The sequence below is a fragment of the Calonectris borealis genome, chromosome W, assembly GCF_964195595.1.
Source record: "Calonectris borealis chromosome W, bCalBor7.hap1.2, whole genome shotgun sequence".
NCBI classification, from domain to species: Eukaryota; Metazoa; Chordata; class Aves; order Procellariiformes; family Procellariidae; genus Calonectris; species Calonectris borealis.
The window spans coordinates 30,842,496-30,856,151 of NC_134351.1; the positions used below are offsets into that span (position 1 = coordinate 30,842,496).

Below are 13,656 nucleotides of genomic sequence, written 5' to 3' on the forward strand. Positions count from 1 at the left end.
GGAAGAGGCCATGTTGGAGCAGATATTCACTGCAGCCCATGGAGTACCCCGCACCAGAGCAGCTGGATATTTCCTGAAGGAGCTGCAGCCTGTGGAAAAGCCCACACTGGAACAGATTCTCCTGATAGGAATTGTGGCCTGTGGAGAACCCACGCTGGAGCATTTTTTTCCCTGAAGGACTGCAGCCCATGGAAAGGACCCATGCTGGAACAGGGGAAAAGTGTGAGGAGGAAGGAGCAGCAGAGAGGAACTGTTATGTACTGACCGTAACCCCGCCATCCCCCCCAGTGCCACTTGGGGGTGGGGGGGTGGGCAGGTAGAAGAGCCTGGAATGAAGGAATGAAGTTGAGCCTGGGAAAAGAGCGGGGTGAGGTGTTATTTTAATTTTTGTCTTTGTTTCTCAGTGCCCAAATCTCTTTTAATTGGCAATAAACTAAATTAAATTTCCCCCAGTCGAGTCTTTTTTTGCCCATGATAGTAATTGGTAAGCAATCTCCCTGTCTTTACCTCGACCCATGAGGTTTTTTCATGCCCTGTCTTGTTATGGAGGAGGAGTGAGTGTCTGGGTGGGCACCTGGCTGCTGGCCAAGGTTAACCCACCACATGAATCAAATCTCTCTAACAGGCTGATCAGTTGCTGTCTGGATGGCAACAGGATCCTCGCAACGATGTCTTCAGTTGGATCAGTTGAGACTCCCTGAACTATTTTTCTAGTGAATTCTTATAATCCAGATGGCTCCTCCTACGTGACCACTCCAATGCATGCATGAGCCATTGCTATTGATTATCTCCTCTTAACTATGTACAAAAGACTATCCTACGTGATCATTTCTGCATCTGCAGGAACAGTTTCTACTGACTATTTACAAGTATCTTATCTATGTACAGTTAGGTCAATTCTACAGCAGGAAATGCTTGGGGGAGTCACTTGGACTGCCAGATTCTCCACCGAGGATCTTAATCAACATATTGAAGCATATAAGTAGTGCCTATCAATTGGCCTATGCACAGCAGGGGCTGCCTGTGGGAATCTCCTGGACTGTCTGAACTTCCCACTGGGAGAGGTCCTGTAACAATTAGTCAAATGCTTTGCTGTGAAGGGGCCAGGAGTTGTCAATCACCTTGTCTCAAGTCAGTTCATTGTTTCATGTAGCAGAGACTAGCTGGGGAGCTCCTGGACTACCCAGGGAACTGATGGCTAGGCCCACTGAGTATACACACAAGCACAGCCCTGATACCCAGCTACACCACAATTATAACTATGATTTCCTCCTTATATAACAGTTATACATTAAATTCCATAGAATTTACCATAGGTGGCAGTGGGTTGTTTTAGTGGATTTTGCAATGTGCATGCATCTCCTCTAAGAATTAAATGGAGGCTACCGCTTTTGTTTTGTACTGGCCACACATGACTGATAATTATTTGGGTGTCTGTCAACCTAGTCTTGACAGAAATTACTGTACCCAAAGGTGAAAAACCCTTCTGCCATTTCCAGTACCCTGAGCACACATTCCCATGTAAATAATACCAGAAAGAATATGAAGCTAAATAATGACCGATGTTTGAATTAACAGTGAAGCTTTCAAGATTTAAAACCACATTTACATGAAAAAATTTATTGTCCTAAATAAAACTATTCTTATTTCATCCTTACCATATAGACCAAAATAATAGCAATAGAAAACCCTGTGAAATTGTATTGGGTTTATGTGGAAAGGTTTTGATAGCGGAAGGGGGGGGCTGCAAGGGGGGGCTTCTGTGAGAAGAGATCAGGAGCTGCCCCCATGTTGGACAGAGCCAGTTCCAGCCAGCTCCAAGACGGACCCACCGAGGGCCAAAGCTGAACCAATGAATGACGCTGGTGGCGTCTCTGTGATAACATATTTAAGAAAGGGTAAAAAATGTTGCGCAGCAGCAGCTGGGAGAGAGGAGTGAGAAAATGTGAGAGAAACAACCCTGCAGACACCAAGGTCGGTGAAGAAGGAGGGGGAGGAGGTGCTCCAGGCGCCAGAGCAAACATTCCCCTGCAGCCCATGGTGAAGACCATGGTGATGCAGGTTGCCCCCCTGCAGCCCATGGAGGTTAACAGTGGAGCAGATATCCACCTGCAGCCCGTGGAGGACCCCATGCCGCAGCAGGTGGGTATGTCCTGAAGGAAGCTGCAGCCCGTGGAGAGCTCATGACAGAGCAGGTTTTCTGGCAAGACCTGTGACCCCGCGGGGGACCTACACTGGAGCAGTTCTTGAAGAACTGCAGCCTGTGGGAAGGACCGACGTTGGAGAAGGTTGTGAAGAACTATCTCCTGTGGGAGGGACCCCACGGTGGAGCATGGAATGTGTGAGGAGGAAGGAGTGGCAGAGACGAATTGTAATGAACTGATCGCAACCCCCATTCCCTGTGCTGCTCAGGGTGGGAGGGAGGAGGTAGAAGAGTCAGGAGTGAAGTTGAGCCTGGGAAGAAGGGGGGTGTGGGGAAGGTGCTTTTAGGTTTTGGGGGTTTTTTTCCACTATCCTACTCTTTTTTTATTTGGCAATAAATTAAATTAATTTCCCCAAGTTGAGTCTGTTTTGCCCATGACGGTAATTGGTGAGCGATTTCCCTGTTCTCATCTTGACCCACGAGCTTCCCTTGTCTTGCTGAGGAGAGGGAGTGAGAGAGCTGCTTGGTGGGCATCTGGCAGCGAGACAATGTTAACCCACCGCAGAAATCTAGATTCACTTCAAAGCCTGCTTGTGAGCACAAATGCTTACAGTTTTAAAAAAGCTGTGACAGCTGGATCAGTTTTTGTAGTTTGCAACTGGTATCAATTTTTTAGGTTCAAGCCAAAAATCTATCTAGGTTTAATGGCCATTTATTACATTTATGTACTACTTAAGTAGTCTGTAACAATTTAACAATTTCAGTGTAGTGAAATCATGCGTGAGGGGTGTTCAGACTAACAGGGAGATTCTACCAATTTTTTTGACTATTTTTTTCTTTCCTAAAATACAGCTATGGGATTACTTGAGGATGATGTGCATAACCAAAAGACATGCTCTTAAGCATTCTTTCCATTTGAAAATGGAGGGCTTAATTTTTTTCTGAAAAATTAACTTTGAAGATCATGTCCTTGAACAACATAAGTTTACAGCACAGTGAATGTACTCACCAATTAACTGAAGCTCACATATGATTCTTGACTTTCTACTTTAAAAGCAAGAAAAAAATATTGAAAGCAATTTTAATGTCTGATAAATTTTTGTTTAACTAAAGTAGTGACGGCAATAAGCAATGACACATTGCAAATTTTTTTCCAAATAACTGTGTTGGGAGAGGTGTCTAAGGAGACCTTGCACTGGCAATGATTTCTGCCTGTGCCTGGTCTGTATTTTGTCAAGCATTCTTACAAGATCTTTGATCAGTCCTCTTATGGTCCAAAGCAATGTGGACCACAAAGATGTATAAAAATGCTGTATGTGAAATTACAAAATAAAATTATCCACATTTCAAAACTTCAAAAACAGTTAGAAATTGTTAGGGGAAAGCTTTAGGTACATCTTCTGCAAGGAAACCATGTAATAATGCAGCTTTACAAATGAGACTGTTTTTTCTACTTTTTTTTTTTTAAGTGTCTTTGCTCAGTGGGAAGAGGGAGACTTTTTTTCCACAGCTTACAGGCTCTGTACATGTATTCATTTGCACATTAGCCAAAAGCTGTTCCCAGCTTCTAATTATTTTGGTTCAGTACAGCTTAGTCCTTACTTAAGTTTGTGCATATGTATTTTACTGCATATGATTGTTTTGGATTGATGAACCAGAGCTAATTTTGTTATCTTTAAGCATTTAAAAAAAATAATCTGGGTGAAGTTATTGCTGGCACACTGAAAAATGTCTCTCTGCTGCTTATTGTCTTGAATATAAGAGCTGTCTGATACAGATGTTTGGCAAGTAAATATCTCTGCCGTGTAAAAATAGTTTCTGGCTGGTACAGTTGTCTATATTTATTTTTAGTGTTCATAGGAATTGTTTTTTCATTTTAATGAATTTTTTTCCTTCCCCTCCCCCGCTTCTCTTGTAGGTAGCATTGGCACTTCGTTTCAATGCCAGTCAATCCATCAAGATCATATTTGCAGCAATGACAGTGACAAGGTGAGGTTTGCATAAATGTTCCATTTACAAGGTGCATTTTTTTATGAATCACGTTGATTTTACTGTACTAATAGTGTTTGTTTTCCAGGCCCAGTAGCTAACTTTCAGTGTTACACTTTGAAATCTCTCTGGCTTTTTAAGAAGTACATGTACTTACTTCACTCAAGACAATCTTTTTAGTTGATTAAAAAGATATTTGTCTTGTAGCATATTTTTCTTCTTGCTTGCATTCCCTTGCTATTCTAAATATTTGTGCTTTACCCTCACAGGTAATAAAGAGTGGCAATGTCAAAAAATCATAGAATAGTTTGGGTTGGAAGGGACCTTTAAAGGTCATCTAGTCCAACCCCCCTGCAGTGAGCAGGGAATGTCATTGTTAATACGATAGGCACAGTAACGTGTCTTACTCCTATCACTTGTGTTTTCTGAGGTTTGAGCTAGTTAACAATGCTGAGAGTTTTTTTGCAATGGCTTTCTTTTCTATATTTGGAGATGATGGCAACTCTAGATTTTACAGACAGGAACCTATTGTTCATTACTGTAGCTTTAAAATATCATCCTATCTAGCGCCATCCAAGTGTTTTCCTAATCTTTTAGCAAGGGATCATGCTCGCAGTGATATATCAGTAATGTATATGTGGGCTATATGATATATCAGTAATATATGATATATCAGTAATATATGTGTGGAATACAGAAGGGAAAAGTTTTCAGGTTGAATTACTGTCAAGACTTGCTTTCATGTTTCTGTTCTTGTTTGTGTTTTTTCCTCAACAGTTCCTCTCCTTAATAACACAAATTGATTAACATTAGTCCAATATGTAACATGTGTTACATTATTTTCAAGTTTGACACTGTATAATAAGCTTTCTTGCTGCCTTGAGAAGCCTGGGAAAGGGCATGTATTAGTCAAATTTAATTAATCTTTCTTGGAAGTTGGAATGCTAGCTGCCTGTCAGTGCTCTGATAACCGCACAAATCCTTGTGCTTTGTGGAATAAATTAAGACTCAGTTTGTTTATAGCATTTTCAGCTCATTCCAAAACCAAGTTTCTTTTCAGAATGACTCTGCATTTTTTCATAATTTCGAAGTATGCCCAGATTTGGAGTCTAGTTATCTTTCAAATATTGGACAAACATGCTAGTTACAACTTGGTAAAAAAAAATATTTAAAGTTTCCAGTTGATTTGGTGGTCATTGTCAGGGAGCAGCAAGAGTGGCTGCTCCACAAGAGCAGGCGAGCTGGGAGCTGAGGGTGACAGCAAGGCAGACAGAGGCAATGGCCTCAACAACAAGGGGTGCAGTCTCGTAGCACCTGAACACGGAGAGCAGAGCAGGTCTGGTGGCAGTGACCGGGGTCAGTTATGGTCCAGTGATAAGCAAGGCCATAGTGATAAGGCAGGTCCAAGGTCAAGCCAGGAAATCAAGTCAGCAAGGCAAGGACAGGATCAAAGTACATGGCCAGGTACAAGTGTACATAGCATACCTACAGGGTAGCTCAGGCAAGGTCCAAGGTCCAATGGCCTGAACTTAAATGCAGCTCCTAAGTGAAAGGGGTAGCCCCTGCACTGAGGCTTTTCCCAGCTCTTTCTCAGCAGTCTGATGCCAGGTTACACAACTGTGCTATGTCAGAGCTGGCCTTGAGTGCAGGCAGACAAACCCTTGGTGGGGAGGGGGGAAGAGGTTGCAGAGTCTGTTGGTGCACTCTGGGCCCTGGCAGTAATACACTATGGTAGAGTAAGACAGTTACTTTCCCTTATGGTGTTTCCAAGGTCTGAAAAGCTTCTTTCTAACTATAAAAGGAAGAAAAAAATAGTCCAATTACTTTAAACTATTTTCTTTTTCTACGGTGTTGGATCTATTTTCAAGGAAAGTTAGGGATTATGTTGTAGCTTTGCCTTATGTAATGGGCTTCTTCAATAGGAAGCCTTTCCTGTCTGTCTTGGAAACTTGACAGGGTTGAAGGTCACTTCTAGGTGATACATCAGAAGTGTGGAACAGATGGTGGAAATGTGGAAGAGAGAAAAGTATTAGAGTTGAAGATTCTGTGGTCAGGATTCAGTTGTACAGTCAGCGTGCTGTTGCATACTCACACACTGAGTGCTATTTAAAGAAATTGATTTATTGCAGTCTTCTGCATAGGGTAATGCTCATTTGGGGAATCGCTCAAACAGGATGGCCAGCTGTTGTCTGGCTGTTGACAGGTGTCTCAATTGCAAGGGTCCTTGTAATGGCATCTTCAGCTGGATCAGATGAGACTCCCTAAACTGTCGTTCTGTAAATTCTCATAATCTAGCTGGTTCCTGGTTCTACAATACCGCTCTAGCATATGCATGATCAGTTTCTATTGAATAATTAAACTATCTTAACTATGTACATCTTAACTATTGTCCTATCCAATAATAAACATATCTAAACATACAAATAGAATCTACCAATTGGTCAGTTACTTTATCTGTGCAAAGCAGGAATTGCCTCTGGAGTTCCTGTCAATCTATTGATTACCTTATCAACATGAAGCCAGGACTGCCTGGGAAGGGGGGTCCTTTATCAATTGGTCAATTATCTCATCTAGGCAGAAACTGTCAGGGGGGTTCATGGGAGTGTTCTATTGATGACTAAGTGGGTTGAGTATGTACAAAGGCACAGGCTTTATACCCAGCTGCATTAATTATAATTGTAGTGTAAGTATAATTCTACAGGTTTTGCCACATTGCCAATACATCTGTTGGTAGTAATGTTTGTAGAAAGCAGCAAAATGAAGATTCTTTAGATCCTTTTACATGTTGCGTATTCATAAATTTCTTTTGTTCCTTGTGAGCTATATTCCAAGTGGATTCTTGGGGGAGAAGAGCAAGCAGTGGTAAATTCCTTTCAGAGCTACACTAATGTACCAAGTTCCATATTGGAACTTCCTTCCTTTTTAACACTCCTCCCTTTCTGCCATTATGGTGAAGAACATATTTTTATTAGTGATTGGGTTAAGAGAAAAATCAGGGAAGATAAAAAAGTATGTTCAATTAAAAAAATGTTTTAATTTCAGTTGAGAATTCCATTTTTGGCATGTCACAAAAGTTTGGGAGGGTGGGGGAAAACACAGAAGGTTTAAATTCCAGAAGACTACATAACTTTTTTTGAGTTGCATGGTGTCGTGGTTTAACCTGCAGGCAGCCAGATACCACGCAGCTGCTGGCTCACTCCCCCCACCCCCACAGTGGGACGGGGAGAGGATCGGAAGGGTAAGAGTGAGAAAAACTCATGGGTTGAGATAAAGACAGTTTAATAGAACACAAAAGGGAAAATAATAATAATGATGATGATGATGATGATGATGATAATGATAGAATATACAAAATGGGTGATGCACAATGCAATTCCTCACCACCCGCGCTGACCGATAACCAAGTAGCGATCGCTACTTCCTGGAACACGCCTACCATTCATATACTGAGCATGACGTCACATGGTATGGAATACCCCGTTGGCCAGCTGGGCTAGCTGTCCTGGCTGTGCTCCCTCCCAGCCTCTGCTTGGTAGTATGGAAGCTGAATGTCCTTGACTAGCAGGGTACTTAGCAACAACTAAAAACATCAGTGTGTTATCAACATTCTTCTCATACTAAATCCAAAACACAGCACTAGGAAGAAATTTAACTCTATCCCAGCCGAAATCGGGACAGTATCCACCCCTTATTCTATACCATTTAGGTCATGCCTAGGTCTCACATTTTTCAATACATTCCCATTAATCACCACCACATTTTTTGTCCTTTTTTATATATATATATACACACACAGAGATATCATTCCCTTAGTCTATGGACCATCCCCCTAAAATGTCCATTGAGTTCATTTAGTCCACGAATTTGGGCTCCATCTGTCATAACAGACTTTCAGGGCTGGAGAGATGGTGTGTGGTGTTGGACTGTTGCATCCTGAAGCCAGTTCTCATTTCCAGTATTGCTGCGCTTGTCCGGTTCTATCATCATTGCACTTTGCTCGGTTTCATCGGAGTTAGTTCATTCTTCATTAATCTGGGTGATTTTTACCGCTATACCATTGATAGCAACCATAGAAATAATGATGATATACAATATCATATAACAATTAACATCATAAAATTCAGTTCATTGGCTATTTTCACCCAAAATCAAATCCCCTTGAGGTACACACCGGACCTCCCCATCCTTTCGCATTACCCACCAAGTGTACCCAGGTCCTTGAGCAAAAGCAATCCCACGGATGGGTTTTCCCTTGCCCGAGGCAGGAGTAACCCAGATTGTCTTCCCCAGCATAGTTCTTATGTGCACGACAGGGACTTTATCTCCATCTACACTACGTAAGAGTCTTGACTGGGCAGGGCCAGCTCGACTGAAAGGTCCCCTGGTGTTGACTAACCAGGTGGCTTTTGCTAAATGTGTATCTCAATGCTTGAATGTCCCACCACCCATTGGCCTCAGCGTAGACTTTAGCAGCCCGTTGTATCGTTCAATTTTCCCAGAGGCTGGTGCATGATAGGGGATGTGATAGACCCACTCAATGCCATGCTCTTTGGCCCAGGTGTCTATGAAGGTGTTTCGGAAATGAGTCCCATTGTCTGACTCAATTCTTTCTGGGGTGCCATGTCGCCATAAGACTTGCTTTTCAAGGCCCAGGATGGTGTTCCTGGCGGTGACATGGGGCAGGGGATATGTTTCCAGCCATCCGGTGGTTGCTTCCACCATGGTGAGCACATAGCGCTTGCCGTGGCGGGTTTGTGGGAGTGTGATATAATCAATCTGCCAGGCCTCCCCATATTTATATTTCAACCATCGTCCCCCATACCAAAGAGGCTTTACTCGCTTGGCTTGTTTGATTTTAGCGCATGTTTCACATTCATGGATAACCTGTGCAATAGCGTCCATGGTCAAGTCCACCCCTCGATCACGAGCCCATCTATATGTTGCATCTCTTCCTTGATGGCCCGAGGTGTCATGGGCCCACTGAGCTATAAATAATTCACCTTTATGTTGCCAGTCCAGATCTACCTGAGCCACTTCAATCTTAGCAGCCTGGTCCACCTGCTGGTTGTTTTGATGTTCTTCAGTGGCCCGTCTCTTGGGTACGTGAGCATCTACGTGACGTACTTTTACAGCCAGGTTCTCTACCCGGGCAGCAATATCTTGCCACAATGCGGCAGCCCAGATGGGTTTACCTCTGCGCTGCCAGTTGTTCTGCTTCCACTGCTGCAACCACCCCCACAGGGCATTTGCCACCATCCATGAGTCAGTATAGAGATAAAGTACTGGCCATTTTTCTTGTTCAGCAATATCCAAGGCCAGCTGGATGGCTTTCACCTCTGCAAACTGGCTCGACTCACCTTCTCCTTCAGCAGTTTCTGCAACTTGGCATATAGGACTCCATACAGCAGCTTTCCATCTCCGATGCTTTCCCACAAGGCAACAGGACCCATCAGTGAACAGGGCATATTGCTTCTCGTTTTCTGGCAGTTTATTATACAGTGGGGCCTCCTCAGCACGCGTCACCTCCTCCTCTGGAGATATTCCAAAATCTTTGCCTTCTGGCCAGTTCGTGATCACCTCCAAGATTCCTGGGCGACTGGGGTTTCCTATTCGGGCCCATTGTGTGATCAGCGCGACCCACTTACTCCACATAGCATCGGTTGCATGATGTGTAGAGGGGACCCTCCCTTTGAACATCCAGCCCAGCACCGGCAGTCGGGGTGCCAGGAGGAGCTGTGCTGCAGTACCAACCACTTCCGAAGCAGCTCGAACCCCTTCATATGCTGCCAATATCTCCTTCTCAGTTGGAGTGTAGCGGGCCTCGGATCCTCTGTATCCCCGACTCCAGAACCCTAAGGGTTGACCTCGAGTCTCCCCTGGTGCTTTCTGCCAGAGGCTCCAGGTAGGGCCATTCTCCCCGGCTGCGGTGTAGAGCACATTCTTCACATCTTGTCCTGCCCGGACTGGCCCAAGGGCTACTGCATGAACTATCTCCTGTTTAATTTGTTCAAAGCCTTGTTGTTGCTCAGGTCCCCATTTGAAATCATTCTTCCTCCAGGTCACGTGATAGATGGGGCTTACAATCTGACTGTAATTTGGAATATGCATTCTCCAAAAGCCCACAATGCCTAAGAAAGCTTGCGTTTCCTTTTTGTTAGTTGGTGGGGACATGGCTGTTATTTTGTTGATCACATCTGTTGGGATCTGATGATGTCCATCTTGCCATTTTATTCCTAAAAACTGGATCTCCTGTGCAGGTCCCTTGACCTTACTTTGTTTTAGGGCAAAACCGGCCTTCAGAAGCATTTGAATTATCATCTTCCCTTTCTCAAAAACTTCTTCTGCTGTGCTGCCCCATACAATGATGTCATCAATGTATTGCAGGTCTTCTGGAGCCTCACCCTGTTCCAGTGCGGTGTGGATCAGTCCATGGCAAATGGTAGGGCTGTGTTTCCACCCCTGGGGAAGTCGGTTCCAGGTGTACTGGACGCCCCTCCAAGTGAAAGCAAACTGCGGCCTGCACTCTGCTGCCAAAGGGATTGAGAAGAATGCATTAGTGATATCACTTGTGGCGTACCACTTGGCTGCCTTTGACTCCAGTTCGTATTGGAGTTCTAGCATGTCCGGCACGGCAGCACTCAGTGGCGGCGTGACTTCGTTCATGCCACGATAGTCTACTGTTAGTCTCCACTCTCCATTGGACTTTTGCACTGGCCATATGGGACTGTTAAAGGGTGAGCGAGTCTTGCTGATCACCCCTTGGCTCTCCAGTCGACAAATCAGCTCATGGATGAGAATCAGGGATTCTCGGTTGGTGCGATATTGCTTCCGTTGCACTGTTGTGGTAGCAATTGGTACCTGCTGTTCTTCAACCCTCAGCAACCCCACAACAGAAGGGTCCTCCGAGAGACCAGGCAAGGTGGACAGCTGTTTAATTTCCTCCGTCTCCAGGGCAGCTATACCAAAAGCCCACCGGTACCCTTTTGGGTCCTTGAAATACCCTCTCCTGAGGTAGTCTATGCCAAGGATGCACGGAGCCTCTGGGCCAGTCACAATGGGGTGCTTCTGCCACTCATTCCCGGTTAGACTTACTTCGGTCTCCAATACCGTTAACTCTTGGGATCCCCCTGTCACTCCAGAAATACAAATGGGTTCTGCCCCTTTATAGCTTGATGGCGTTAGGGTACACTGTGCACTGGTGTCTACGAGAGCCTTATACTCCTGTGGCTCTGATGTGCCAGGCCATCGAATCCACACAGTCCAGTAAACCCGGTTGTCCCTTTCCTCCACCTGGCCGGAGGCAGGGCCCCTCTAGTCCTGGTCAAAGCATCCGTTTCTCACTTCTTGCAAACGCGAGTCAAGAATTTCTTCATTAAAATCCAAAGTAAGATCAGCCCTTCTACTCTGTCTGGGGAACTGTTCACTGGAAACCGGACCATCGTGAGACAGGTTTTTCCTGACAACTGGAGCAGCAATTTTCCTGGGACAACCCCCTTGTATGATTGGTTTTCCTTGTAACTCACGTACCCATGCCTCTATGGTCAAGGTAGGTTTCCATCCCGCTGCCTCACGTACTCTCCGTGGTCACGCAGGTAAAACCACAGGGTGCTCCAAGGTGTGTACCTTCTATATCCTGTCTCCTGAGCAGAAAAACACTGACTCCTAATGGCTGAGATACTGGTCCATACAGGTGGAGAATAGGACATATCCTCTTCGAGTTGCTGGACCTCCCAGGACAGTTTCTCCACAGCTGACACAAAGCAGGAGGAGACAGTTTCTTCGAAATCCCGGAGTCTGCCAATGACATTATCCACCGTTGGTGCTTCTTCCTCTGCCCAGGATAGTACTGCCAAAAAACTGGCTTACAATGCTGGTGCGCTCCGTACCAACTTCTGCGACATGGGTCACGTGCGCTGAACTTCATCTGGATCTTTGGGTACTTGCTCGTTGTCCAGGTCACTATAAACCACCTCCAGCACAGTTAATTCTCTCAGGTACTGGATACCTCTCTCCATAGTGGTCCATTTGCCTGGGCGATATAGAACATCTTCCTTGAAGGGATGTCTTTCCTTCACGCCTGACAGCAGTCGCCTCCAGAGGCTGAGGGCCTGTGTCCCTTTTCCAATCGCTTTGTCAATGCCCCCTTCCCTAGCAAGGGATCCCAGCTGTTTGGCTTCCTTCCCTCTAATTCCAGGCTACTGGCCCCATTATCCCAGCATCGGAGCAGCCAGGTGACAATATGCTCGCCTGGATGACGGCTGAAATCTTTCCGCATATCTCGCATATCCGCATATCTCATTCGGGGTTAGGGATCGGGTGGTTTCCGTCTCGTTTATGAGTTCTACCTCTTCCTCCTGCCCTCTGTGTGATGGCCCTGCTTTTCCATCATCCCTTTCTAAATGACCCGACTTCCGCTTCCAAGATTTCCTCTTCTGTACACGGGCGACAGATACCAGCAAGGGTTGGTCCTCTGGTTCAGCTGTAGTGCCTGTTGCTGGGGTTTGGGTAGCTGCAGTGCCTGTCGTGGGGGTTGGAGTAACTGTAGTGACTGTTGCCAGGGTTTGAGTGGCTGCAGTGCCTGTGACGGGCGTTGGAGTACCAGCGGTGTCTGTCGCTAGGGTTTGAGTAGCCACAGTGCCTGTCGCGGGGGTTGGAGTAACTGCAGTGACTGTTGCCCGAGTTTGAGTGGCTGCAGTGCCTGTGACGGGGGTTGGAGTACCAGCGGTGTCTGTTGCCGTGGTTTGGGTAGCCACCGTGTCTGTTGCCGGGGTTGATCTCTGGACAGTATTCCTGAATAGTTGTTTAACCCTAAACAAGGCCTGAACCACATTCAGGAGGCATAGCAATATGAACATGCTTGTTTGAACATCCCAAGGATATTCAAAATTCTCAGGGAATATTGTGGACGTCTTCATGAAGAGGATAGAAGAAAAAGGACTTTCTGAAGATATGGAAGGGAAGATGAACAAGTGGGAGAGAGTGTCCCATCCTGTCTCCCCCTTAAATTCATTCTCCGAGGAGAAAAAGGTGTAATAACTAATAGTTTCTAAGGGGTGGTTCCTGAGGTACAGAAATGACGGCAGTGCTGAGTCCAGATACCAGATTAGACTTACAACCAATGATTTTATCACATCATAAAACAGCAGCGAAATGATAACCTTGACCCAGTTCTGAATAATGATAAACAGCATAACAGGGAACATATACTGCAAGCGAGATGTTACTTAACCCAACATTGAGAGCCAGCCCCACAACTTTGACAGCCAATACATCAACATTGTGATCAATCAATATAATGAATGCTTATAACAATTTTGCCTTAACACGCTTTGGTCAGATCTATCATTATCTCAACCCTTCGAGCCCCACGTTGGGCACCAAAAAGGACTGTCGTGGTTTAACCTGGCAGGCAGCCAAATACCACACAGCTGCTCGCTCACTCCCTCCCACCCCTCAGTGGGACGGGGAGAGAATCGGAAGGGTAAGAGTGAGAAAAACTCGTGGGTTGAGATAAAGACAGTTTA

General features: G+C 45.2%; 1 protein-coding gene across 1 annotated transcript in view; it reads left to right on the forward strand.

Moving 5' to 3' along the window:
* LOC142075099 (E3 ubiquitin-protein ligase RNF38-like) overlaps positions 1-13,656 on the forward strand; it is a 342,549-nt gene that overhangs the window by 151,731 nt on the left and 177,162 nt on the right. The window contains exon 2 of the mRNA XM_075136117.1: positions 4,062-4,132. Within this exon, the coding sequence (XP_074992218.1) occupies positions 4,062-4,132 (71 nt within the window). The remainder of the gene's footprint in view (positions 1-4,061; positions 4,133-13,656) is intronic.